Source organism: Symphalangus syndactylus, chromosome 13 (genome assembly GCF_028878055.3).
Source record: "Symphalangus syndactylus isolate Jambi chromosome 13, NHGRI_mSymSyn1-v2.1_pri, whole genome shotgun sequence".
Lineage (NCBI taxonomy): Eukaryota > Metazoa > Chordata > Mammalia > Primates > Hylobatidae > Symphalangus > Symphalangus syndactylus.
The window spans coordinates 33,556,463-33,584,359 of NC_072435.2; the positions used below are offsets into that span (position 1 = coordinate 33,556,463).

At 55.7% G+C, this 27,897-nt stretch overlaps 1 protein-coding gene across 17 annotated transcripts; it reads left to right on the plus strand.

Annotated features, from left to right (window-relative positions):
* The first annotated feature begins 81 nt into the window (after positions 1-81).
* PNPLA6 (patatin like phospholipase domain containing 6) lies at positions 82-27,897 on the plus strand. Of its 17 annotated transcripts, XM_063615767.1 has the most exons (36): positions 125-172; positions 311-377; positions 661-835; positions 1,442-1,510; positions 1,866-1,953; positions 2,124-2,206; positions 2,382-2,479; positions 6,027-6,167; positions 6,258-6,417; positions 6,739-6,819; positions 7,033-7,161; positions 7,464-7,544; positions 7,638-7,800; positions 8,092-8,175; positions 8,671-8,780; positions 8,871-9,038; positions 9,117-9,194; positions 15,694-15,899; positions 16,084-16,215; positions 16,303-16,426; positions 16,779-16,892; positions 17,140-17,215; positions 19,993-20,133; positions 20,327-20,390; positions 20,673-20,841; positions 21,011-21,193; positions 21,367-21,485; positions 21,742-21,898; positions 22,593-22,709; positions 22,795-22,864; positions 23,308-23,424; positions 24,982-25,283; positions 26,777-26,893; positions 27,140-27,236; positions 27,333-27,442; positions 27,621-27,897. In XM_063615767.1, the coding sequence occupies exons 4-36, from the start codon at positions 1,484-1,486 to the stop codon at positions 27,693-27,695; spliced, it is 3,981 nt and encodes a 1,326-aa protein (XP_063471837.1). In that variant the 5' UTR covers positions 125-172; positions 311-377; positions 661-835; positions 1,442-1,483; the 3' UTR covers positions 27,696-27,897. The 17 variants fall into 17 exon arrangements, with proteins under 17 accessions (XP_063471836.1, XP_055096173.1, XP_063471838.1 ...); XM_063615766.1 differs by lacking the exon at positions 311-377 and having other exon boundaries at positions 82-172; positions 19,990-20,133; XM_055240198.2 differs by lacking the exon at positions 311-377 and having other exon boundaries at positions 86-172; positions 683-835; positions 19,990-20,133.

Sequence of the window (27,897 nt, forward strand, 5' to 3'; positions counted from 1 at the left end):
GCGGCCTCAGTCGGCCTTCCAAGCATGGCGCGGTGCGGGGCGGGGGGGGGTGGGAGGGGCGGGAGGGACTGCGGTGCGACTAGTAGGGAATAATTTAAAGGGGCCGCGCCTGCGGAGCCGGGCGGAATGCTAGCGGTGTTGGCGCGGAGGGGACCCCGGCTGCGGCCCCTGGGTGAGTCTGGGTTTCCGTTGGCCTCGCAGGGGTGTCCCTTCAAGGGTCATTAGCGAGCCTCCGCTTTCCCACGATCTGTCCTCCGATTCCTGTTAACTCTAGACTTTCTGATGTTCCCATACCCCCACGTCTTGGCAGGTGTTTCCACACCGGTAGCCAGCTGTGCCCTGGGTGGAAGAGGACCGGCTACCCAGGACTTTTCCAAGTAACGACTCGCAGTCTCCGGGATTCCTATCTCCCGGTCCCCGAATTTCCATTAATACTCTAGCGGTGTCAGAAACATCCTCAGCTTCCCAGAAAAATCCCAGTAATATTCCAGCATCTCTCAGTATCTTCCAAAGAGCCCGGACGCCCTCCCCAGGCCCGCTCTCATAAGCACCCCAGGAATGTGCCCACCCACCTCCTAGTTTTCCCAGCAGTAGTATTGTAATCCTCAGAATCTCTCAGTAACTTTCCAGTGACCCCCCATCCCCACCCACTAATTCCAGCGTCTCTGGTTACGCCTCCCAGCAATGGCGCCACCATCGGTCCCGGAGTCCCAGTGATGCTCCGTGCCATAGAGCCCCCATAACTTCACTACTACGTGATAGTAGATCCCTGGCAAAAACCAGCAGCGCCTTGCAAGCCCAGGCCACCCCAAGCATCCCAGGACTCTTCTGAAACGTGGGTATCAGACGCCTTCCGCGGATGCCCCGTCAGTACTCCCGTGCCTCCCAGCTCCTGGGTCTTCCCCGGGGCAGGCTTGGGTCGGGAGCCGAGTATCTAGGTGCCCACTCCCGGACCCCACGGTTTGCGGGCCCCAGTTTTCCTGGGGTGGGGCATTCAGTCTTCCACGGGGTAGGGGGTGCGGCCTGGGGGGTCGGGTGGTCAGGCTTGATCAACCCCGCAGAGGGCAGTGACCCGGGAGGAAGTCACCAGGTGCAGGGGACCGTGCCCTGCGGGGACCTGCCTGCAGGCTGCTGACAGTGGGTGCCGGGTCGGCCTTTGGCCCCGGAGTGGGGTTGGATGGGCGGGGCGTCTGGTAGGCCCTACGCGTAGGCGAAGAGAGCCGGAAGCCGGGCACTCGCCTCACCTCCTGGCCAGCGCCGGGAGGTCGGTTTGCTCCATCCCTTAGTCCGCAGCGCCCCTCTAGCCGCGCCCCTGGCAGGTGGAGACGCTTCCCCCCACCCCAGAGGGCGGGGCTTGAGCTGGGGGCAGGGCTTGAGGCAGGGGACGGGCGGGCCCAGATTGACGACTTGCACGGGTTCCTTCGACTCCTTGGTTTCCCAGGCCTCCGGGCTACCAGATCGGCCGTCCAGCTGGAATCAACCGATGGAGGCTCCACTGCAAACTGGAATGGTAAGGGGTGGGGCGGGGACCGGGTAGGTGCGGGCGTGGGGCGCCACGGGGACTACAACTCCCGGCGTGCTTAGCGCGCATTACGCGGCCTGGCGCTAACGCGCTGCGTCCGCCCGGGCGGAACTACGTTTCCCGGCATGCACTGCGGGCCGCCGGGCCTCAGGGAAGAGTCGCGCCCCCGGGGAGGGAGCAGCGCTGGCCCATTCTGCAGATGGGGCCATCGAGTCACGGGCTGGCTACGAACTCCTCGGGGGCGAAGGTGGCGGAGAGGGATGGGTTCCAGGACGTCCCGGCGCCCGGGGAAGGCTCGGCGGGACGGATTTGCGGTGCGCAGCCAGTGCCATTCGTCCCTCAGGTGCTGGGCGTGATGATCGGGGCCGGAGTGGCGGTGGTGGTCACGGCCGTGCTCATCCTCCTGGTGGTGCGGAGGCTGCGAGTGCCAAGTGAGCACCCGAGGGGCCCCTCTTGGGAGGCTGTGTGGTGGGAGGCCCAAATGCCCGGGTCCCGAGGCGGCAGAGATGGGGATTTGCTGGCGTCTGTTCGCGGTACCCCAGCTCTGGCAGGGTGGAGTCTGCACAGAGTTCGGAGTGCCTGTGTCCCCACCTATCCCCAGAAACCCCAGCCCCGGATGGCCCCCGGTATCGGTTCCGGAAGAGGGACAAAGTGCTGTTCTATGGCCGGAAGATTATGCGGAAGGTGAGTCCGGGACCCCTGGGGTCCGCCCTGACCACACAGAGGCCGCGCCCCTTCCCTATTTACACTTCTTAGTGTCTGCCACCGCTCCTTCCTTGATGGAGACCCTCTGGATCCGTCTGCCTCTTCTCCAAGGTCTAAATTAGCAATTGACCCATCTCCGCCTTCATTCTCCCAGGTGTCACAATCCACCTCCTCCCTCGTGGATACCTCTGTCTCCGCCACTTCCCGGCCACGCATGAAGAAGAAACTGAAGATGCTCAACATTGCCAAGAAGTAAGGCTGTGCTGGATGTGACCTGGTATTAGGGGTTATCTCAGGGGACTTTTGAGTAATCAACCCACACCAAAGTGTTGTGGAAGTCTTCCCATATTGGCTGGGCGCTGTGGCTCATGCCTGTAATTCCCAGCACTTTGGGAGGCTGAGGCGGGCAGATCACCTGAGGTCAGGAGTTTGAGACCATCCTGGCCAGCATGGCAAAACTTCATCTCTACTAAAAATACAAAAATTAGTTGGGCGTGCTGGCATGGGCCTGTAATCCCAGCTACTCAGAAGGGTGAGACAGGAGAATCACTTGAATCTGGGAGGTGGAGGTTGCAGTGAGCTGAGATGGTGCCACTGTACTCCAGCCTGGGCAATAGAGTGAGACTCTGTCTCAAAAAAAAAAGGGGGGGGGAGGGGGGAGGGACAGCATTAGGAGATATACCTAATGCTAAATGATGAGTTAATGGGTGCAGCACACCAACATGGTACATGGATACATATGTAACAAACCAGCACATTGTGCACATGTACCCTAAAACTTAAAGTATGATAATAATAATTTAAAAAAAAAGAAAAAGAAAAAAAAGAACTCATCGCTTTATCCAACAACAAAAAAAAAGAAAGTCTTCCTGTATCAGAGAGGCATCTCTGGACTCTCCTCTCAGAGCTCTTCCACACCAGACACGCTGTCTCTAGGGTCTCTCTTCCCTGAGGGCTACCTCAGTGACGTTCTCCTTCCACTGGGGTATCTGAGCTATGTGTTCCCAAGTCAGTATCTCAGCGATCTTGCCATATATTTAGTGGGGGGTCTACATCAGGGGTCTCCACATAGGTTATTTCATGAGTCTCCTCACATGAGTGGTTTTCTTCCAGGGTACCTCACTGAGGTAACTGTGTTTCTATGACCTCCTAAAGGGGCTATCTCCAGCCTCCAGCCTCTCTTCTCCAGGGGTTATCTCAGGCATCTCTTTACATCAGAAGACATCTTTCCTATTTTATGGACCTTAGAGTTCTTCCCACACTAAGGAGGCTGTTTCAGGAGTTTCTATTCCCTAGGGGCCATCTTAGAATTTTCTTGCACTAGAAATAAAGGAAGGACACGTCAGAGATCCCTGTTGGCAGCAAGGAGCTATCTCAGGATCTGTGAGAAAGGCTTTCCAACCCTCTTTGCAAGCTGGGTGCTGGCTCTGGGATCCCCTTGCGTCATGGAGTCTACCTGGAGGTCTGCCTCAAGGGTTTCTTCATCCCAGGGAGGGCTCTCCATGATCAATAGTCCTGCAATGGCAGGCCTTTCTTTTTTTTTTTTTTTGAGACGGAGGCTCGCTCTGTCGCCAGGCTAGAATGCAGTGGCATGATCTCGGCTCACTGCAACCTCTGCCTCCCGGGTTCAAAAGATTCTGCTGCCTCAGCCTCCAGAGTAGCTGGGACTACAGGCGCCCGCCACCATGCCCAGCTAATTTTTGCATTTTTAGTAGAGACGCAGTTTCACCATGTTGGCCAGGATGGTCTCGATCTCCTGACCTTGTGATCCGTCCGCCTCAGCCTCCTAAAGTGCTGGGATTACAGGCATGAGCAACTGAACCCGGCAATGGCAGGGCTTTCTATGAGTTGAGTAGAAGGGCTATCTCAAAGTTCCCCATGATCAGTTGAGGGTCTGTACCTCAGGTTTCTCCACATCACAGGAGCTGTCTCTAGTGTTTGCACACTCTTAAGGGACTACCCTGATATCTTCATGATTGTCAGAGGGCTATCTCAACTTTCTGTGACCTAGGGAAGAGTTAGCTCAAGATCTCCCTGATCAAAAAAGAAATAATAATAACAACTATTATTATTATTTTGGAGACAGGATCACACTCTGTTGTTGAGGCTAGAGTGCAGTGGCACAATCACAGCTCACTGCAGCCTTGACCTCCTGGGCTCAAGAGATCTCTCCTGCCTCAGCCTCTTAAGTAGCTGAGACCATGGGCATGCACCACCATGCCTGGCTAATTTTTAAATTTTTTGTAGAGATGGGGGTCTCACTGTTTTGCCTAGGCTAGTCTTGAACTCCTGGCCTCAAGCAATCTTCCTGCCTCGGCCTCCCAAAGTGCTGGTATTACAGACATGAGCCACCACACCCAGCCAAAGAAGGAATTATAACTGAATTTCTTGATTTCACTGAGTTTAACCCAGGGGCCCATCCTCCAAGGTCTATCTAGGGATCTTTTGCCAGCGGAGGGTCTTTCTCAGCAATCACTGTGACTTGTGGGGAAGGGCTGTCCCAGGTCCACGATTAGCAGAGGGGCTGTCTCTGGATTCTCCACTTATAATAGGGGCTACTTCAGGGACCTCTGTGGCCGTCAGAGGAGCTGTCTGAAGGTTCTCTGAGACTGGGAGGAAGGTCTATCTCAGGAAAGTTTACGTAGAGTAGAGAGGCTGTATCTGCGGTCTTCTCATATGTTGGAAGCTATGTCAAAGTCATACTCACGTTAAGGGGACTATCTCAGGAATCTACTCTGTGACTACTGGAAGGACCGTTTCAGGACCCCCATGATAAACACAGGTACCATTTCTGGGCCTACCCTTATCTTGGAAGCTATGTCAGGGGTCTGCTTTCCTAAAGGGTTCAGCTTGGGCCTATGCCTAGTGGAGGGGCCATCTCAGAGAACTTTAGGTCTGGGGTCATAGGGTTTTTCCATAAAGGGCCAGATAGTAAATGTTTCAGGCTTTGCTGGCCACATATGGTCCCCACTGCAACTCTTCAACTCTGCTGCATGGGAGCAGCCATAATGATATGCAAATACATGAATGTGGCTTTGTACCAATAAAACTTTATTTACAAAAATAAATGTGTCCAGCCGGGTGCAGTGGCTCACGCCTGTAATCCTAGCACTTTGGGAGGCTGAAGCAGGAGGATCACTTGAGTTCAGGAGTTTGAGACCAGCCTGGCCAACATGGGGGAAACCCCATCTCTACTAAAAATACAAAAAATTAGCCAGGCTTGGTGGCGCCCACCTGTAGTCCCAGCTACTTGGGAGGCTGAGGCAGGGGAATCACTTCAGCCTGGGAGGTGGAGGTTGCAGTGGGCCGAGATTTCACCACTGCACTCCAGCCTGGGTAAAAGAGCGAGACTCCTGAGGCCGGTCGCAGTGGCTCATGCCTGTAATCCCATCACTCTGGGAGGCCAAGTTGGGCGGATCACCTGAGGTCGGTAGTTCGAGACCAGCCTGACCGACCAACGTGGAGAAACCCCGTCTCTACAAAAAAGGCAAAATTAGCCAAGCACGGTGGCACATGCCTGTAATCCCAGCTACTAGGGAGGCTGAGGCAGGAGAATCGCTTGAACCCGGGAGGTGGAGGTTGCAGTGAGCTGAGATCGCACCATTGCACTCCAGCCTGGGAAACGAGTGAAACTCCATCTCAAAAAAAAAAAAAAAAAAAAAAGGCGGCCGGCCTGATTTGGCCAGCGGGCCAGAGTTTGCTGTACGTGAGCCCTTGGGAAAGGGGTATGTGGGGGTCTTAGGTTTGCTGAGCCTTCTCCCTGTCCCCCTCACCCCCGGCACCCCTCCCCTCCCACCAGGATTCTGCGCATCCAGAAAGAGGCGCCCACGCTGCAGCGGAAGGAGCCCCCACCCGCAGTGCTGGAAGCTGACCTGACCGAGGGCGACCTGGCTAACTCCCATCTGCCCTCCGAAGTGCTTTATATGCTCAAGAACGTCCGGTCAGTGTTGGGGTGCAGGTGGGGGTAGAGGGCTGCAGACGTGGGGCCGCCCTGACCTCCAGCCTCTGTCCCCCACCGCCTGTCCAACAGGGTGCTGGGCCACTTTGAGAAGCCGCTCTTTCTGGAGCTCTGCCGACACATGGTCTTCCAGCGGCTGGGCCAGGGTGACTATGTCTTCCGACCAGGCCAGCCAGATGCCAGCATCTATGTGGTGCAGGACGGGCTGCTGGAGCTCTGTCTGCCGGGGCCTGTGAGTGGGCCTCCCCAGGGGCTGCTGCAGGAGGATGGGTGGTGGGGATGGGCAGCAGGCATTGGTCTGTAGAGCTGGTGGTCTTTGGACATGCGTCATCGGGAGTCAGGGGAACGGGTGACCAAGGACATTTGGGCTGGTGTGCATGGTGGCTCAGTAGTTACAAGTATTGAACGATGGGAGATGCCTGCTGGTTGGAAGGCTTGGCGGGTTCCCCTGAGAAGGGATGAGGAGTGTCAGTGATCATTGGGATGGCTGAGGGGGTGACATGCCAGTCACCAGGGCAAGGCCACCGAGGGTCCACGGTCCCCTGTGTCTCAGGACGGGAAGGAGTGTGTGGTGAAGGAAGTGGTTCCTGGGGACAGCGTCAACAGCCTTCTCAGCATCCTGGATGTCATCACCGTGAGTGACCAGTTTCTGAGGCAGCGGGGCTGGGGTGCGAGGTCCCACCCAAGGGACTAGATTGAAGGAAATCACTGGGTCCCCAATCTCTGATTCATCCCTGATGCTGCCGATGGCCCCTCACGGGACTGGCGCCAGGAAGGATTGGGGTAGTAGCGAGGGGGGACTCGCAGCCCCTGCCCTTGTCTCTCTTCACGCCCTCCCCTCCCCCAGGGTCACCAGCATCCCCAGCGGACCGTGTCTGCCCGGGCGGCCCGGGACTCCACGGTGCTGCGCCTGCCAGTGGAGGCGTTCTCCGCGGTCTTCACCAAGTACCCGGAGAGCTTGGTGCGGGTCGTGCAGGTCAGTGGGCCTTCGCCTCCTGTCACCCCCCGAGGGACCCCACCCTGGCCCCCACCCATTCCAGGCTCCAAGGGGCCGAGGCCCAGCAGCCAGCAGGCACTGGAGCTGTGGTTATCGGCCTGGAGCAGCCAGACATCCGCAGCCGCAGACTCCTCCCTTAGCTGCCTCGCCCCATTTCCCCAGACTGTGGGTCTCTCCCTGGTTCCCACCCCACCCCTTATGCTGCAAACTAGCCCAGCCCACCATCTGGTCCTGTCCCTGACCCCGCCCCATCTTATGGCCACGCCCCTGGAGCCCTGCAGATCATCATGGTGCGGCTGCAGCGAGTCACCTTCCTGGCACTGCACAACTACCTGGGTCTGACCAATGAGCTCTTCAGCCACGTGAGTGGGTGGCGGGGAGCGAGCACAGGGGGGATGGGGGCGAGGTCAGAATAGGACTCCCAGGACAGGCTACAAGCTGTTCTCTGTCCCCAGGAGATCCAGCCCCTGCGTCTGTTCCCCAGCCCCGGCCTCCCAACTCGCACCAGCCCTGTGCGGGGCTCCAAGAGGATGGTCAGCACCTCAGCTACAGACGAGCCCAGGGAGACCCCAGGCCGGCCACCTGATCCCACCGGGGCGCCGCTGCCTGGACCAACAGGTACCCAGGGACCCAAGGCCAGCCGAGCCCAATCTCCCAGGAAGCCCCATCTCAGTTCTTTTTCAGTTCTGCATAGAGTCAACCTGACCCTGTCTAGCCCCACAGGGACCCCATAGCTGGGCACCCAGGTCTGACTCCTATCTGGTACCCAGGAAGCTCTGGCCTCATCCCCAAGGACCCACTGGAATTGCTTTAACTAGTTCATCAGTCCCCAGCATCTCCTTATCTTCCAACTTGCTAATCCTCCTAGTGGCTCTGAGGGGCAGGAGCCTGAACATGTGTCTCCCCCAGGGGACCCCGTGAAGCCCACATCCCTGGAAACCCCCTCGGCCCCTCTGCTGAGCCGCTGCGTCTCCATGCCAGGGGACATCTCAGGTTTGGAGCACTGGGTCTGGGGGGAGGGCCATGGAGCTTCCAGGTTTGAATCCAGGTCCACCGCCTGCCCATCTTGATTTTTTTAATCTGCGAAATGGGAACACTGCCAGTACTTCCCCGGGCACTTTTTTGTAGATATTCATCGAGATAGTGCTTCTCCCACCTGTGTTGAGAAGGATTCAGAGGGAGAGTGCAGGCGTTGATTAGTCATGTCTGCTACAGCAGTGGCCCATGGCACATTGGTATCCATTGGTCTCAGACTGCAACTGTGGTTACTCTCATCTTTTTCTTTTCTTTTGAGACCTGTCTCCCAGGCTAGAGTGCAGTGGTGCTGTCATAGCTCACTGCAGCCTCGAACTCCTGTGCTCAAGTGATCCTCCAGCCCCAGCCTCCCAAATAGCTGGAACTACAGGCCTGCACTGCTACACCTGGCTCATTTAAAAAAAATCTTACTCTCATCTTTATGGCTTTTGTTGCCCCCCTGCCCACCTGCAGGTTTGCAGGGTGGCCCCCGCTCCGACTTCGACATGGCCTATGAGCGTGGCCGGATCTCCGTGTCCCTGCAGGAAGAGGCCTCCGGGGGGTCCCAGGCAGCCCTCGCTCGGGTAAGGCCTGGGACCCTGGCCAGTGGTGGAGCCCGCAGGGGAAGGTGGCTGGGAGGGAGCATCAGGAGGTCACAAGCCTGCCCCACTCAGACCCCCACTCAGGAGCCTCGTGAGCAGCCGGCAGGTGCCTGTGAATACAGCTACTGTGAGGATGAGTCGGCCACCGATGGCTGCCCCTTTGGGCCCTACCAGGGCCGCCAGACCAGCAGCATCTTCGAGGCAGCAAAGCGGGAGCTGGCCAAGCTGATGCGGATTGAGGTGGGCAGCCGAGGGGAGCTGGGCACAGGGTGCAAGGGAGGCCTGGCTGCGCCCATCTCAACCCCCATCCCTCCCCAGGACCCCTCCCTCCTGAACAGCCGAGTCTTGCTGCACCACGCCAAAGCCGGCACCATCATTGCCCGCCAGGGAGACCAGGTGAGGCTGACCCCTGACCTGTAACCATGCCACCTGAGATCATTCCCTATGGCTTCTGTGACCTCTGATCCCTGCCCTTTGACTGTAAGACCAGCACCTTCTCCCATAGAAGCAGACCTCTCTCATCCTATCATTTCCAACCTCTAACCCTTGGGTTCTGTGACCCCCACCCCCTAACCCCACCCTATGTCCTCTGGACCTGTCAACCCTTCACCTGTGACCCCTGAACCTTTTGCCCTAGGACCCCAACTCTGAGATCTCTCCTGCCTGCCCTGTCTCTTCCTGTAATTCTGTTTTCTGAACTTCTGATCCTGCAGTATTCACTAACGTGTCTGCTTCTTACGCTGACCGCTGCCAGGATAGGGGCTCAATAAATGGCTACAAATCACCATCTGACCCCAGAAGGCCATGAACCAGCCCTTGTCGTGGCACCCAGGATGTGTAGGAAAATGTATGCCACCATTCTGTCCACTGTCTATATGGGGAAACTGAGGCCCATCAAGGGTTAGTGACCCGACTACCAGCTGAAAGTCAGGAAGCCCCAGGGTAGGAGGAGGAGGAGGAGGAAGAAGAAGAGGAAAGTTGAAACCCACATACTGCCCCCAGAGTGTGGCAGATGATCTAGAAAGTTCTCTGCTTCCTCATCAGTGGAATGGGGTAATAAAGAAGAGATGCCCAGTTCGCAGAAACCCCAGTGAGACTTTTTTTTTTTTTTTTTTTGAGACAGAGCCTCCCTCTGTCACCCAGGCTGGAGTGCAGTGGCGTGGTCTCGGCTCACTGCAAGCTCCACCTCCCAGGTTCACGCCATTCTCCTGTCTCAGCCTCCCAAGTAGCTGGGACTACGGGCACCCACCACCACGCCCGGCTAATTTTTTGTATTTTTACTAGAGAGGGAGTTTCACCGTGTTAGCCAGGATGGTCTCAATCTCCTGACCTCATGATCTGCCCGCCTCGGCCTTCCAAAGTGCTGGGATTACAGGCGTGAGCCACTACACCAGGCCTTTTTTTTTTTTTGAGACAGAGTCTTACTCTTGTTGCCCAGGCTGGAGTGCAGTGGCACAGTCTCAGCTCACTGCAACCTCCGCCTCCTGGATTCAAGCAATTCTCCTGCCTCAGCCTCCCGAGTAGCTGGGATTACAGGGCTGTGCCACCACACCTGGCTAATTTTTATATTTTGAGTAGAGATGGGGTTTCGCTATGTCGGCCAGGCTGGTCTCAAACTCCTGACCTCAGGTGATCTGCCTGCCTCGGCCTCCCAAAGAGCTGGGATTACAGGCATGAACCACCGAACCCAGCCTACTGAGACATTTTTGATTGTTAGGATTTCACAGGGTGCTGTTCCTGACACCTGGTGGGTAGAGACCAGGGATGCTCAAATGTACAGAGCAGCAGGCCAGAACCATCCAGTCCATTATCCACAGTGTGGGGTTTGCAAGAGTGGCAAGCGGCCAGGGAGGGAGTTTAGCAGCAGCTTACAGTGAGGGAGGGGCCTGAGGTGACAGCGAGCTGTCATAGGAACTGGGACCCCAGCACTGCCCCAGGCTCGGGGGAGAGAAGCCTGGGGCAGGTTGGGGTGGGGTGGGAGCTGTGGCCCCACTGTTAGCCGGCTGGGGTGTTGCTGTGTCACTTGACCCAGTGACTCTGCTGTCCCCTTGAACCACCCATGGCAGGGATGGGCTCTTTTCTGGAGAGGAAGTCGAGGCTTTCGCCAGCTGTTCTTAGTATAGCTGAGGAAGTAAGTTTACCTCGTGGCTTCTTTGGGGGCCCCTGGGCCCTGCTTATCTGGGCGACTATTGACCACAACCCAGCCCTGGCCTGTCAGTGGACCAACCTGGTCTGCAGCCCATCAGAGCTTCTCTGGGTTGGCAGGACTTTTGTTAGGTACTCCTTGCTCTCCTGTGCTTCTCCTTGAAACTTTGTTTTTTTTTTTTGAGACGGAGTCTCGCTCTGTCGCCCAGGCTGGAGCGCAGCAGTGCGATCTTGGCTCACTGCAACCTCTGCCTCCCGGATTCAAGTGATTCTCCTACCTCAGCCTCCCTAGAAGCTGGGACTACAGGCACGTGCCACCACGCCTGGCTAATTTTTGTAGTTTTAGTAGAGACAGGGTTTCACCATGTTGGCCAGGCTTGTCTCAAACTCCTGGCCTCAAGTGATCCACTCACCTCAGCCTCCCAAAGTGCTGGGATTATAGGCATGAGCCACTGCACCTGGCCACAGTCTGGAAATTCTGTCTTAGAAGGTTCCAGCATGTGTTTATATCTCCTGGGACCGTGCCTCACCCAGGGGTCCCTGCAGTGTTTTGGCAGGTGGAGCTTCACTGGGTGCCAGACAGGTTGGTGTGGTGGATAAAGAAGGAATCTCTCCATTTCTGGGCGGTTTCAGTTCCTTATTTATAAAGGAGTGGAACAGGAAGGTGTCTAGCTGGTCAGGCTACCCAAAAAAGAAACATGTGTTTATCCAGCATTTGCCCCATCTCAAACCGTGTGCTGCCAGCTGGACAAGAGGCAGGAAAAGGGCTGGGCATGGTGGCTCACGCCTGTAATCCCAGCACCTTGGGAGGCCAAGGTGAGCAGATCACTTGAGGTCAGGAGTTCGAGACCATCCTGGCCAACATGGTGAAACCCCATCTCTACTAAAAATTCAAAAATTAGCCAGGCGTGGTGGTGGGTGCCTGTAGTCCCAGCTACTCGGGAGCCTGAGGCAGGAGAATTGCTTGAACTCAGGAGACAGGTTGCAGTGAGCTGAGATCGCACCCCTGCCCTCCAGCCTGGGCGACAGAGTGAGACCCTGTCTCAAAAAAAAAAAAAAAAGTGGGCAGGGAAAGCCCTTAGTGGTCCCTGCCCTTGGGCAGCCCACAGTATTCTGAGAGACATGACTCAAAGGATTACACAAATTCTTGTAAAATCATATGTGCTTAGTGCTACAAAGGAGATGACTTTGAGACTACGAAGTCTGGCTTAGGGTGGCACCTCTAAGGGCATGACCTAAGAAGGAAGGAGGGGGAGGAACAAACTGGGTGCAGGTGGGAGGAAAGGTCTTTCTAGACAGAAGGAAGAGCTTGTGCAAATGTTGTGTGGTGGTAAGAAATAGGTTGATCTCTAAGAAAAAAAAGGAAGTCAGTGGGCCTCAAGTGAAACAATATTTTTTGGGGGGGTGTAATGGTTTTATTGAGCTATAATTCATGTACTGTACGATTTACCCATTTAAAGTATATACTTTAGGCTGGGCACAGTGGCTCACGCCTGTAATCCCAGTGCTTTGGAAGGCCGCGGCGGGAGGATCTCGAGTCCAGGAGTTTGAGACCAGCCTGGGCAACATGGCAAAACCCAGTCTCTACAAAAAACAAACAAAAAAAATTAGCCAGGCATGGTGGTACATGCCTGTGGTCCCAGCTACACGGGAAGCTGAGGCAGGCATAAGCCACCGCACCCGGCCATGCCCACCTAATTTTTGTATTTTTAGTAGAGACAGGGTTTCGCCATGTTGGCCAGGATGGTCTCGAACTCCCGACCTCAGGTGATCCGCCTGCCTCAGCCTCCTAAAGTGCTGGAATTACAGGCATGAGCCACTGCACCCGGCCTTATGTAAGGGTTTCTGTGTAGACATATGTTTTATTTATTTTTTTAAAGGTGGAGTCTCATTATGTTTCCCAGGCTGGTCTCGAACTTCTAGGCCCAAGTGATCTTCCCACCTTGGCCTCCAAAAGTGCTTGGACATATGTTTTCATTTCTCTTGGGTATATACCTAGGAGTTGAATTGCTGGGTTATAAGACAACGCTATTTTTTTTTTTTTTTTTTAAGAGGGAGTCTCGCTATGTCGCCCACGCTGGAGTGCAGTGGCGTGATCTCGGCTCACTGCAACCTCTGCCTCCTAGGTTCAAGCAATTCTCCTGTCTCAGTCTCCCGAGTAGCTGGGATTACAGGCACACACTGCCACTCCCGGCTAATTTTTGTATTTTTAGTAGAGACACGGTTTCACCATATTGGTCAGGCTGGTCTTGAACTCCTGACCTCAAGTGATCCGTCCACCTCAGTTTCCCAAAGTGCTTACAGATGTGAGCCACCACAGCTCAAAGGGATCACAGATGTGAACCACCACGGCCAGCCTCTATTTTTAATTTTTTTAAGCACTGTGTTTTTGTTTGTTTGTTTGCTAGACTGTTTGCCAAAGCAGTGGCACCATTTTACATTTCCATTGGCAGTGTATGTGAATTCCAGTCTTTCCACATTCTCTCTAACACTTTGCAATTCTAGCCATCTTTGTGGGTGTGAAGTGTAGTATCTCATTGTGGTTTTGCTTTGCATTTCTCTAATGACTTGACGTCGAACAGCTTTTTATGTGCCTATTGGCCATTTCTATATCTTTGGAGAAGTTTCTATTCAGATCTTTTGCCCATTTTACTCTATTTTTTTTTAGAGATGGGGGTCTCGCTATGTTGCCCAGGCTGGTCTCCAACTCCTGGGCTCAAACTATCAAGCGATCCTTCTGCCTTGGCCTGCCAAAATGCTGGGATCGCAGGCGTGAGCCACTGCACCTGGCCTTTAATTTATTTTAGTGACGGGGTCTTGCACTGTAACCCAGGCTGGAGTGTAGTGACGCTATCATAGCTCACCGCAACCTCAAACATCTAGGCTCAAGCAATCCTGCCTCAGCCTCCAGAGTAGCCAGGACTATAGACACATGCTACCATGCCTGGCTAATTAAACAAAATTTTTTTTTTTTTTTTTTTTTGTAGAGACAGGGTCTCACTATGTTGCCCAGGCTGGTCTCGAACTCCTGGGCTCAAGCGATCTTCGCACCTAGGCCTCTCAAAGTGCTGGGGTTACAGTTGTGGGCCACCACACCCAGCCCCTTCAGTATACTTTAAATCAGGGGTGTCCAATCTTTTGGCTTCCCTGGGCCACATTGGAAAAAGAATTGTCTTCGGCCACACATAAAATACACTAACACTAGTTGGGCGTAGTGACACAGACCTGTAATCCCAGCTCTTTGAGAGGCCGAGGCGGGTGGATCACTGAGGTCACGAGTGAGTTTGAGACCAGCCTGGCCAACATGGTGAAACTCCGTCTCTACTAAAAATACACAAATTAGCCGGGCGTGTGGCAGGCAACTTTAATCCCAGCTACTCGGGAGGCTGAGGCAGGAGAATCACTTGAACTCTGGAGGTAGAGGTTACAGTGAGCCGAGTTTGCACCACTGCACTCCAGCCTGAGTGACAGAGCAAAACACCGTCTCAAAACAAAACAAAAACAAAAACAAAACAAAACAAAAAAACACTAAAGATAGCTGATGAGCTAAAAGAAAAAAATCGCAAAAAAAATTTCATAATGTTTTAAAAAAGTTTATGAATTTGTGTTGGGCCGAATTTGAAGCCATCCTGGGCCACATGCAGCCCATGGGCAGCAGGTTGGGCAAGCTTGCTTTAAATCATCTGGAGATTACTTATAATACTTAATACAATGTAAATGCTATGTAAAGTCATTATACTGGCCGGGCGCGGTGGCTCAAGCCTGTAATCCCAGCACTTTGGGAGGCCGAGGCTGGCGGATCACAAGGTCAGGAGATCGAGACCATCCTGGCTAACATGGTGAAACCCCGTCTCTACTAAAAAAATACAAAAAAAAAAATTAGCCGGGCGTGATGGCGGGTGCCTGTAGTCCCAGCTATGCGGGACGCTGAGGCAGGAGAATGGCGTGAACCCGGGAGGCAGAGCTTGCAGTGAGCCGAGATCGTGCCACTGCACTCCAGCCTGGGCAACAGAGCAAGACTCCGTCTCAAAAAAAAAAAAGTCATTATACTGTATTATTTAGGAAATAATGAGGAAAAATAGTCTGTAGATGGTCAGTGCAGATGCAATTTTTTTTCCTGAATATTTTAGATCCAAGGTTGGTTGAATCCTGGGTATACGGAACATACATATACATACACATATACATATATATATATATATAGAGAGAGAGAGAGACAGGCTGCTCATCTATATATAAATATGTAAAAATATTTTTATATGTATTTATATTTGTATATAGATGCTGCTCATATCCAAAGTCTGTATTCTGTCCTTCATGTTTTTCTTTTTTTTTCTTTCTTTTTTTTTTAAGACAGTGTCTCACTCTGTCGTCCAGGCTGGAGTGCAGTGGCACGACCTCAGCTCACTGCAACCTCTGCCTTCCAGGTTCAGGCAATTCTCTTGCGGCAGCTTCCTGAGTAGCTGGAATTACAGACATGTGCCACGACGCCCAGCTAATTTTTTTTATTTTAGTAGAGACGGGTTTCGCCACGTTGGCCAGGCTGGTCTTGAACTCCTGGCCTCAAGTGATCCCCCTGCCTTGGCCTCCCAAAGGCTGGGATTACAGCCGTGAGCCACCGCGCCCTGTGCCTTCATATTTTTCTTAACCCTTCCTTTCTTCTTTAATTTTTTCCTGTGGGGGCACATTGACCTGAGCTGGGGTCCGCGCTGTCCGGGTTCTGTGTTCATCACATCCCCTGCCCTCACAGGACGTGAGCCTGCACTTCGTGCTCTGGGGCTGCCTGCACGTGTACCAGCGCATGATCGACAAGGCGGAGGACGTGTGCCTGTTCGTAGCGCAGCCCGGGGAGCTGGTGGGGCAGCTGGCAGTGCTCACTGGCGAACCTCTCATCTTCACACTGCGAGCCCAGCGCGATTGCACCTTCCTGCGGATCTCCAAGTCCGACTTCTATGAGTATGACAGCCCGAGGTTGGAGTGGGTGGCACTCAGAGGACCCCAACCCGTGGGAGTGGCCAGAACCCCATCCCTCAACCTTCACTCCTGGAAGAGCAGAAGGGAGCCCCCAGATCTGGCCTCCCAGCGCCGGTGTAGGACAATTTTGAGGCCTTCCTCTTTCATCTCAAGTCTGTTCCTGCAGGATCATGCGCGCACAGCCCAGTGTGGTGCTGAGCGCAGCGCACACGGTGGCAGCCAGGATGTCGCCCTTCGTGCGCCAAATGGACTTCGCCATCGACTGGACGGCAGTGGAGGCGGGACGCGCGCTGTACAGGTGCAGCTCCCACCGCGCTGCTCAGGCCCCGCCTAGGGGTTGGGACCTGGGGGTGGTCAGACCTTGCTGACCCTCACGCCCACTCAGGCAGGGCGACCGCTCCGACTGCACTTACATCGTGCTCAATGGGCGGCTGCGTAGCGTGATCCAGCGAGGCAGTGGCAAGAAGGAGCTGGTGGGCGAGTACGGCCGTGGCGACCTCATCGGTGTGGTGAGCGTGACCCCCACCCACTGACCTCTGGCCTTTTCCAGGCCAGTCCCTCGACAACGCACACACATCATCCCGGGTAATCCAGAGAGTGGTGAATGCAGCTCCCGACCTCTGACGTCACCCAGTCCACTCCCCACCCAGACCTCATTTCGTCGGAAAAGGGGATTCCGCCTGTCGTGGATCCCTGTCCTCTCCCTCTGCCCAGAGCTCTAATGGGTAGCGAGCGAGGCTTGCTTCCCTACACCCCCATTGCAGGGGAGCCCTAGATGGGGCAGTACAGCCCCCTTTCCACCCATCTTCCGCCTCCCCATTCCCCACCCAAGCAGCCCCAATCATGCACGCGGCCCCCCAGGTGGAGGCACTGACCCGGCAGCCGCGAGCCACGACGGTGCACGCGGTGCGCGACACGGAGCTGGCCAAGCTTCCCGAGGGCACCTTGGGTCACATCAAACGCCGGTACCCGCAGGTGCGGCCTGTTGTGGGCGGGGCAGAGAGGCGGAGGCGGGACCCCGGGGGGCCCGGGCCTAGTGTGTGGGCGGGGCTTCCAGGTGGGCGGGTCGAGGGCGGGGCCGAAGCGAGAGAGTGAGGGCGGGGGCTCTTAGGGGTGGGACCCAGGTAACGGGGACCCAGGAGCCTTGGCATAGGAGGGAGAGGTGGGACCTGGACAGCCGCTTCCCAGGTCTCACTGAAATGCCGACCTCCAACGCCCCCAGGTCGTGACCCGCCTTATCCATCTACTGAGCCAGAAAATTCTAGGGAATTTGCAGCAGCTGCAAGGACCCTTCCCAGGTGAGAGCCGGCCGGCCCAGAGCGTGCTGGAAGTTGTAGTCCGGCGTCCAGAGCATGCTGGGAGGGAAGCCTTCTTTCCTGAGGGATGCTGGGAAGTGGAGTTCCGCGAAGAGATGGTGCCCCTGAGGGTTTCAAACCCTAAGTAGGACCGAGGTGCAGAGCATTCTGGGGAATGGAGTTCGTGTTCCTAAGCATGCCGGGAAACGGAGTCCTCGACCCCGGGCGTGCTAGTTAATGGGCTCGAAAGTAAATCAGTGGTGCCGGAGAGGGAGTCTTAGGCGGTGGAGTCGGCGGAGTCTGCCCGGGAGTCAGGGCTTGCTGGGGAAGTCCACGGCCTGGACGTTGAGAGAAAGGGAGTCCTAGATCAGAATATGATGGCAGGGCCGGGCATGCTGGCTTATGCCTGTAATCTCAGCACTTTGGGAGGCCGAGGCAGTAGGATCGCTTGAGCCCAGGAGATTGAGTTTGAAACCAGCCTGGGCAACATAGTAGGACCCCCGTCTCTACAAAAATTTCAAACATTAGCTGGGCATGGTGACACATGCCTGTAGTCTCAGCCACTCGGGAGGCTGAGGCGGGAGGATTGATTGCTTGAGCCCGGAGGTCAAGGCTACAGTGAGCCGTGATCGTGCCACTGTACTCCAGCTGGGACGACAGAGCTAGAGCCTGTTTCAGAAAAAATAAAACAGCAAACAAACAAAACTCCCCATACCATGATGGAAAATAGTCTGTGGATTGTTTAGAACTCTGGGCACCTTGCCTTCCGAAGTTACAGCATGCTGGGAGATGTAGCCCCCTGTCTCAGCCTGTGGCTTCAATGAGCTAGAACAGAATGGGGCATGCGGTGGGGTTGGAGGCCTGCTGAAATGCGGGCCTGAGTTTCTACACTGTGGCGGCCAAATTCTGGGCCAGCGCAGCAACCTAGATACCCCTTTTCCCTCCAAGGGCTCTACCCAATTGGCCCTGACCCCTAGATCCTCCGAAGCGGGGGCAGGGCAGTAGTGGCAGAAAAGACATCATTAAGAAATTACAGAGGCTGAGGCCGGGCGCGGTGTCTCAAGCCTGTAATCCCAGCACTTTGGGAGGCCGAGGCGGGTGGATCACGAGGTCAGGAGATCGAGACCATCCTGGCTAACATGGTGAAACCCCGTCTGTACTAAAAATACAAAAAAAAAATTAGCCGGGCGTGTTGGCGGGCGCCTGTAGTCCCAGCTACTCGGGAGGCTGAGGCAGGAGAATGGCGTAAACCCAGGAGGTGGAGGTTGCGGTGAGCCGAGATCGTGCCACTGCACTCCAGCCTGGGGGACAGAGAAAGACTCTGTCTCAAAAAAAAAAAAAATAAATAAAAGAAATTACAGAGGCCTGAGGCGGTGGCTCACGCCTGTAATCTCAGCACTTTGTGAGGCCGAGGCAGGTGAATCACTTGAGGTCAGGGGTTCGAGACCAGCCTGGCCAACGTGGTGAAACTCATCTCTACTAAAAGTACAAAAATTAGTCGGGTGTGGTGGTGGGTGCCTGTAATCCCAGCTACTTGGACGGCTGAGGCAGGAGAATCGCTTGAACCTGGGAGGCAGAGGTTGCAGTGAGCCGAGCCTGCGCCATTGCACTCCAGCCTGGGCAACAAGAGTGAAATTCCATCTCAAAAAAAAAAAAAAAAAAGAAAAAGAAGGAAAGAAATTACAGATAGAGAATACAATATCTAGAAGACAAAAGAGGTTACAGATAGAGAATACAATATCTAGAAGACAAAAGAGGGTCATGATGGCGTGTGGCTGATGGAGGGAGGAAGGGAGGGAGAAAGAGGCTTTTCTAAGGACAGTGAGCTGAGACTTGACAAATGAGATGGGGCCAGACGTGAAAGAGAAACCAGGGATGCTGCACAGGAGGCTGGTGGTGGTTTTGAAGCACTGAGGAGGAAAGTGATCAAGGGAAGAGGTGATGGGGGTGGGGGGATAAGTCACATAGGGGCTAGGGGCTGTCTACAGGCATTTGAGCTCATTTAGATTGTTATAGGGGAGGAAGGATTCCACCAGTAAGGAGGCAACAAGAGGTCTAGGCAAGATATGGGGGTTGATAGCTGGTCTAGGCTGGTAGTGGAGAAGCTGGGAAGCAACAGATGGGTCAAAAGTAGCTTTTCTTTTCTTTTCTTGTCTTTGTCTTTTATTTTCTTTTTAAGCAGGGCCTCGCTCTGTAGCCCAGGCTGGAGTGCAGTGGCACGATCTCGGCTCACTGCGACCTCTGCCTCCCAGGTTCAAGTGATTCTCCTGCCTCAGCCTCCCAAGTAGCTGGGATTACAGGTGTATGCCACCACGCCTGGCTAATTGTTTTGTATTTTTAGTAGAGTGGTGTTTCTCCATGTTGGCTAGGCTAAAAATAGCTTTATTTCTGCCTTGTTTTATGTTCAGGTCCCCCATTAGACAGAAGAACCAAGGCCAGAATGGGGCAGGGGCACTGGCCAATTGATCTCCCAAGCACAGTGAATCTGAATGGTTGTAGAGTTGTGTACTGGATCCCACTGAGGTGATCAGGGCCCAAAGTGGAGGGTGGATGGCCAGGTTTTAACAAAAGAGGGGATAGTAGTTGAGGCTGAGGGTCCAGGACCAGAGCCATGGCTTTCAGTATGGTAGAGTCAAGACTTTGGGCAGCTGGGGACTGCAGTCTGCGAGCAGAGGAGCAGAAATTTCAGATAAGGAGGAAGAGGAAGAAGAGGAGGAGGAGGGTTCATCTCTCCAGACACAGGTTCGAACCACAAATCTCATCTATTGGGTTCTCAGCAGGCTCTGGGCTGGGTGTGCCCCCCCACTCAGAACTCACCAACCCAGCCAGCAACCTGGCAACTGTGGCAGTCTTGCCCGTGTGTGCTGAGGTCCCCATGGTGGCCTTCACGCTGGAGCTGCAGCACGCCCTGCAGGCCATCGGTCAGTGGGGTGAGGGTCATGGGTGGGGGCTGGCAGTGGGTGGGACATTAGTGAGTGAGAGATGTTCGGGTAGGTCATTTGGAGGGTGGAGGGGAACAGGGCCACAGGGGCGGGGTAATGGATATTCTTTTCTGAGTTAGGCCCCAGCCCTGTGGACCATGGTTCCCAGCCTCCCTTCCCTACCTACCCCTAGGTCCGACGCTACTCCTTAACAGTGACATCATCCGGGCACGCCTGGGGGCCTCCGCACTGGACAGGTGTGTGTTGCAGAAGGGAGTGGGGAGGGTGGTGGGTGGGCTTGGAGCCTCAAATTCTTTCAGACCTGCGTTCAAGTTCTCGGCTTCCAACCACGGAGCATGCGTCCTACCCATAGGTCAATGGGGAGATTCGAAGTGGTGTGAATCTGCCCATCGAGGCACGGACTTCCATGGTGGGGGTTTGGGTGTCTAAGTTCCTCCCAGCAACGGAGCTATGTAGTCTCGGGGAGCACACTGACCCCAGGCCAACCCCAGGATGACGCTGCCCCCATCCCACCCTAGCATCCAAGAGTTCCGGCTGTCAGGGTGGCTGGCCCAGCAGGAGGATGCACACCGTATCGTACTCTACCAGACGGACACCTCGCTGACACCCTGGACCGTGCGCTGCCTGCGACAGGCCGACTGCATCCTCATCGTGGGCCTGGGGGACCAGGAGCCCACCCTCGGCCAGGTTGGAAGGCCGTGCTCCCTGATCTCACCCACCTCGGGCCCCGTCCCTTGCTGTCCCGTGCCTGCACCAGGCCACGTGCAGCCTCGCCTTGGGGGTAGGCGATCAGGGACCCAGGTGTGGCCAGGTGGTGGTGGGGCGGCTGGTGACCTCCACCGGCCGTCTTCCGCAGCTGGAGCAGATGTTGGAGAACACGGCTGTGCGCGCCCTTAAGCAGCTCGTCCTGCTCCACCGAGAGGAGGGCGCGGGCCCCACGCGCACTGTGGAGTGGCTCAACATGCGCAGCTGGTGCTCGGGGCACCTGCACCTGCGCTGTCCGCGCCGCCTCTTCTCGCGCCGCAGCCCTGCCAAGCTGGTGAGGAGCGCGCGGGCCCCCACCTTCCAGGGGCGTGGCTAATGGGCGTGGCTTGGGAGGTTGGGGCGGGGCCTGGGAGAGCTGCGGACAAGCCCGAAGGTCAGGGTGCCCCTGGGGGATCCGCCGGACCCCGCCCTCATGCTCCTGGGTCGCGGCTATCTCCCCCATCCCAGCATGAGCTCTACGAGAAGGTTTTCTCCAGGCGCGCGGACCGGCACAGCGACTTCTCCCGCTTGGCGAGGGTGCTCACAGGGAACACCATTGCCCTTGTGCTGGGCGGGGGCGGGGCCAGGTGAGGGGCGGGGCTTGCCCCTGGGGGCGGGGCCTGGGTGTCCGAGGGTGGAGCTTCCTGGGAGACATGTGGGGGCGGGGCTTGCTTCTGGGGGCGGGGTCTGGGTGTCCGAAGGTGGACTTCCTCCCCGGGAGAGACCCCGTGGGTAGGGGCGGGTCCTTTGTTCCTTAGCAGTGCGGGAGGTGGGAGGAGGTAGGTGCAGGGGAGTTCCTGCAGGTGGGGCCTAGCGGGTCACTGGGGCCCATTTTCCGCGCAGGGGCTGCTCGCACATCGGAGTACTAAAGGCATTAGAGGAGGCGGGGGTCCCCGTGGACCTGGTGGGCGGCACGTCCATTGGCTCTTTCATCGGAGCGCTGTACGCGGAGGAGCGCAGCGCCAGCCGCACGAAGCAGCGGGCCCGGGAGTGGGCCAAGGTGTGTGTTGCGAGGAGGGGTTGCAGCACCCCAGGAGTGCCATAAAACCCGTGGCTCCACCCTAACCTGATTCCCATGGGGGAACCTCCAGGGTCAGGGTGACCCTTCCTGATTGAATCTGTGAACCCCAGCTGTCCGGACTTTTATAGATATGCTTCTAGGACTCTGGGTAACCACTTTGGGACCTCCTGTCTACTGACCCTAACCCATAACCCCCAACAAGAGCACCCAGGGCCTTTGGTGACCACCTTGTGAATGGCCTTGGGTGACCACATCATCCCTAAGTGCTCCTTTTTTTTTTTTTTTTTTTTTTTTTTTTTTGAGACTGAGTCTTGCTCTGTCGCCCAGGCTGGAGTGCAGTGGTGCAATCTCGGCTCACTGCAACCTCCACCTCCCAGGTTCAAATGATTTATTCGCCTTAGCCTCCTGAGTAGCTGGGATTACAGGCACGCCCCACCAGCCCAGAAAATTGTTTTGTATTTTAGTAGAGATGGGGTTTCACCATGTTGGCTAGGCTGCTTTTGAACTCCTGGCCTCAAGTGATCTGCCCGCCTTAGCCTCCAAAGTGCTGGGATTACCAGCGTGAGCCGCTGCACCTGGCCCCTAAGTGCTGCTTGCTCACCTCCTATTGGTGAATCTTATCTGTGACCCCAGGTAACTCCTATTTGACCCTGTCTGGCCCCCTTGTCCCTAGAGCATGACTTCGGTGCTGGAACCTGTGTTGGACCTCACGTACCCAGTCACCTCCATGTTCACTGGGTCTGCCTTTAACCGCAGCATCCACCGGGTCTTCCAAGATAAGCAGATTGAGGTAGGCCCACCTCATCCCCTGCCCTGCCTACCCCTCCCCAGAGGAGCCCCCTGCTCCTCCCCCACCTCAATCCCTGTCCCTGCAGGACCTGTGGCTGCCTTACTTCAACGTGACCACAGATATCACCGCCTCAGCCATGCGAGTCCACAAAGATGGTGGGTGTCCCCGCCCAGCCCGCAGCAACCGCTGATGCCACGTGGGGTTGGGGGGATGCTTCCGGGAGGGCCGCTGAGCGTCTGGGACGTTGTTAACACGAGTGACCGTCCACCCTGGCCCGATCGCCGACCACTAACCGCCACCCACTAATGCCCTGGAGGCCCCAGGTACGTCCGTCCTCTGGGGAGGGGAGCAGGGAGACTCGTCGGACGCCTTACCCCCCTCACGCCATCCCCACAGGCTGTGTGTGGCGTTACGTCCGGGCCAGCGCCTCCTACTGCCCCTACCTGCCCCCACTGTGCGACCCCAAGGATGGGCACCTGCTGGTGGATGGGTGCTACGTTAACAACGTCCCAGGTCAGCGAGCCTGCCGGGCTGGCCGGGCCTCCGGCGTGTCTGAGCGTGTCTGTGCGTGTTTGTGTCTGTGTGTCCCACCGCGCAGGCTCCCTGTGGCGGTATGTGCGCGCCAGCATGACGCTGTCGGGCTACCTGCCCCCGCTGTGCGACCCCAAGGACGGGCACCTACTCATGGATGGCGGCTACATCAACAATCTGCCAGGCAAGTGGCTGCCCGCACCACCCGCACACGGAAGCACCTCCCGCACCACATGCACGCACACGCATGGGCACACACAGACAGGCTCAATGAGGGAACACATGCCCAAGCTGCCCATGCAGGGGTGCAGACACACATGCGCACACATGTGGTCACGTGCACAAGATGATACATGAATGTGCCTGTGGACAGCGACATGTGCAGTTGAAATCTACATTCTGGCCGGGCGCAGTGGCTCAGCCTGGAATCCCAACACTTTGGGAGGCCTGAGGTGGGCGGATCACCTGAAGTCAGGAGTTTGAGACCCGCCTGGCCAACATGGTGAAACCCCGTCTCTACTAAAAATACAAAAAATTAACCAGGCTGGTGGGGGGTGCCTGTAATCCCAGCTACTCAGGAGGCTGAGGCGGATAAATCACTTGAACCTGGGAGGTGGAGGTTGCAGTGAGCTGAGATCGTGCTACTGCACTCCAGCCTGGGTGACAGAGCAAGACTCAGTCTCAAAAAAAAGAAAGAAATCTACATCTACGTGCTGGTGTGCTGTGTTAAGCACAAGTGGATGTACACACAAGAGGGACAGGTGCACACGTCCACATGCACATCAGGGGACATGCAGGTGGAATGCAACACTCATATATGTGCACACCAGCTATATACGCACATGTTTTCTCTCAGGAGCAGGTAGGGCTCACACACACGTGTACACACAGGCACGTGCACAGATGAACACGTGTGTCAATGAAATAGGGCATTTGCCAACGCATGCCAGTCTGTCCCATTTGTCCTGCACGTTCCCTCAAACATGCAGGGATGTGCACACACGTAGATAGGATGTGGCACCTCTGACCGAGTTAAGCCATGCCTACCACCCTTATGGGTGCAGGTGAGAGGCGGGCAGGTACACAACTTAAAATTTCACACCCCAGAAGTGTGTATATACGAATAGACATGTACGCTAGCTGCACACATGCCCACAATCTTGTAGGCCAGGGGTGGGCAAACTATGGCCCACAGGCTGAATCCTGCCCTCTGTTTGATTGTATAAATAAAGCTTTATTGAGCCAGGCACAGTGGCTCACGCCTGTAATCCCAGCACTTTGGGAGGCTGAGGTGGGTGGATCACTTGAGGTCAGGAGTTCGAGGCCAGCCTGGCCAACATGGTCAAACCTGGTTTCTACTAAAAATACAAAAATTAGCCGGGCATGGTGGTGTATGCCTCTAATCCCAGCTACTCGGGAGGCTGAGGCAAGAGAGTTGCTTGAACCTGGGAGGTGGAGGTTGCACTGAGCCCAGACCGCGCCATTGCACTCCAGCCTGGGTGACAGAGTGAGACTCTGTCTCAAAAAATAAAACAAAACCTCCCAACACCTGACACCCCTCCTTAACTTCAGTTGCATCATTTCCACGTCTGTGCATGACAGCATGATGTTTGCATGTGTGGGTGGTTTTTTTTTTTTTTTGCATGATCATTTGCATGATGGCGTCTGTGGGACTGGGTTGAACATCTCTGCCCCGGGCCCCCAAGGGGAGCAGCCCGCTGACCCCCCCCGGGCCCCACAGCGGACATCGCCCGCAGCATGGGTGCCAAAACAGTCATTGCCATCGACGTGGGGAGCCAGGACGAGACGGACCTCAGCACCTACGGGGACAGCCTGTCCGGCTGGTGGCTGCTGTGGAAGCGGCTGAATCCCTGGGCGGACAAGGTAAAGGTTCCAGACATGGCCGAAATCCAGTCCCGCCTGGCCTACGTGTCCTGCGTGCGGCAGCTAGAGGTTGTCAAGTCCAGCTCCTACTGCGAGTACCTGCGCCCGCCCATCGACTGCTTCAAGACCATGGACTTCGGGAAGTTCGACCAGATCTATGTGAGTGGGCAGGAGTGGCGTGGTGCCTGCATAGGTGGTCCAGCTAAGCTTTGCTACTTAAAGCCCAGAGTGATATGAGGGGGAGGAATCCAGGAGGAATCCAGGAATCCCATCTGGAATCTCTGGAAAACAGATCAGTGATCAATTGGTGATGTCTGCAGGGGATGTAGTAGGGGTGAGGCTGTGCATGTGCTGTGTAAGAACTTTCTCCTTATAGGCCAGCTGCACCCCCGGAAGCACCGTATAGTGATTTCTAGTGCCATTTCTGCATTGGTGGGAATGAGAATAGTGATGAAGTAGAAATGTCTGCCACAGTTCCAGGAGAGGGAGGTAGCAGTGTGTGTGTTATGTGCCACTGACCCTGAAAAATGTGCCATAGCCCAAGCCAATTGAAATTGATCAGGGGCCAGGCATGGTGGCTCATGCCTGTAATCCCAGCACCTTGGGAAGCAGAGGTGAGAGGATTGCTTGAAACCAGGAGTTCAAGACCAGCCTGGGCAACATCGCAAAACCCCATCTCTACAAAGATTAAAAATTAAAATTAGCTGGATATGGTTGTGCATGCCTGTCACCCCAGCTACTCGGGGGGGCTGAGGTGGGAGGATTGCTTGAGCCCAGGACTTTGAAGCTGCAGTGAGCTATGATTGCGTCAGTTCACTCCAGCCTGGGTGACACAGCAGAACTCTGTCTCTAAGAAAAAGAAAGGGCCAGGCATGGTGGCTCATGCATTTAACCCCAGCATTTTGGGAGGCCAAGGTGGGCAGATCACTTGAAGTCAGGAGTTCAAGACCAGCCTGGTCAACATGGTGAAACCTCATCTCTACTAAATATACAAAAATTAGCCAGGGGTGGTGGTGCATGCCTATAGTCCCAGCTACTTGAGAGGCTGCAGCAGGAGAAATTGCTTAACCTGGGAGGCAGTGGTTGCAGTGAGCCAAGATTGTGCCGTTGCACTCCAGCCCGGGTGACAGAGTGAGACTCTGTCTCAAAAAATAATATTAATTTTAAAAAAGATAAAAATAATAATTTTTTTTTTAAAAAGAAAGAAAGAAATTGATCAGTAGCTGCAGCCCAGAAGCCCTGAGTCTGAGAAGAGATGTGTGATGTCCCTTGTGGGCTCACTGGGATAGCATGCCATGAGAAATTCAAGATGTTTGCTGTGGGCTTGGGAGATGGCGACATCCACAGATGTACTGCCTGTTTGCAGACTTCAAAATAAGCTCACACATCACCACCTTATGTTATTTGCTACCCAGCACCCTGCATGGGGCTGTGTGGGAAAGAACATGGAGAGATTGATTGGTAATGTCTGTCAAGGGCAGGACGGGATGTGTAGGCGAGTGTGCTATGTGCAGCTGACTCTGAAATAGGTTTAGTCTCAAATGCAGCTCCCCCAGAGCATCAGGCTTTTGAGGGGCCAGAGAATGGGCAGACAGAGCGGGGACAAGCAAAGCAGGGTTGCAGACACGGACCCAGCCCCTCACTTCCCACAGGATGTGGGCTACCAGTACGGGAAGGCGGTGTTTGGAGGCTGGAGCCGTGGCAACGTCATTGAGAAAATGCTCACAGACCGGCGGTCTACAGACCTTAATGAGAGCCGCCGTGCAGACGTAAGCCTGTGATGCCCCTGGGGCCACTCTGACTCCACTGATTCCAGAACCCAAGCCCCCTTAAAGTCTCCCCCAAACCTCAGATCACCCCACATATCCCTGGGTTTTGCTGAGCTCTCAGACCTCTGCTGACTTCAGAGAGTTCTCACCCTAGGATCTCCTCTGAGCCCCCAAGGCACCACTGGGCCCCCCAGGGGCCCCAAGACTGTGGGCCCCCCCAAGAGCCTCACCAGTGTCACCCCACAGGTGCTTGCCTTCCCAAGCTCTGGCTTCACCGACTTGGCAGAGATTGTGTCCCGGATTGAGCCCCCCACGAGCTATGTCTCTGATGGCTGTGCTGACGGTGAGGGGCCCAGGAGACCCCCAAGAGGGAGGGGAGTGGCTGGAGATGGCAGGCCAGCCCCGATCCCCTCACCCGTGCCCTGCTTCCTGATTCCAGGAGAAGAGTCAGATTGTCTGACAGAGTATGAGGAGGACGCCGGACCCGACTGCTCGAGGGACGAAGGGGGGTCCCCCGAGGGCGCAAGCCCCAGCACTGCCTCCGAGATGGTGAGAGTGGGTGGCCCAGGGTCCCCTCACACCCCCCAGAGGGTCATGAGTACAGTGTCAGGCGGGGGAGCAGGGGGGCATATTTGAGATCCTGTGTGTGCTGGGTGCTGGCTGACATGCGCACAGTGACGCATCAGTGTCCCATGCTGGGTGACGTGTGTGTGACCTTTCCTTGCAGGAGGAGGAGAAGTCGATTCTCCGGCAACGACACTGTCTGCCCCAGGAGCCACCCGGCTCAGCCACAGATGCCTGAGGACCTCGACAGGGGTCACCCCCTTCCCCCCACCCCTGACTGGGCTGGGGGTGGCCCCGTGGGGGTAGCTCACTCCCCCTCCTGCTGCTATGCCTGTGACCCCCGGGGCCCACACACTGGACTGACCTGCCCTGAGCGGGGATGCAGTGTTGCACTGATCACTTGACCAGTCCCCTCCCCCAATAAACTCACCTCTTGGAAA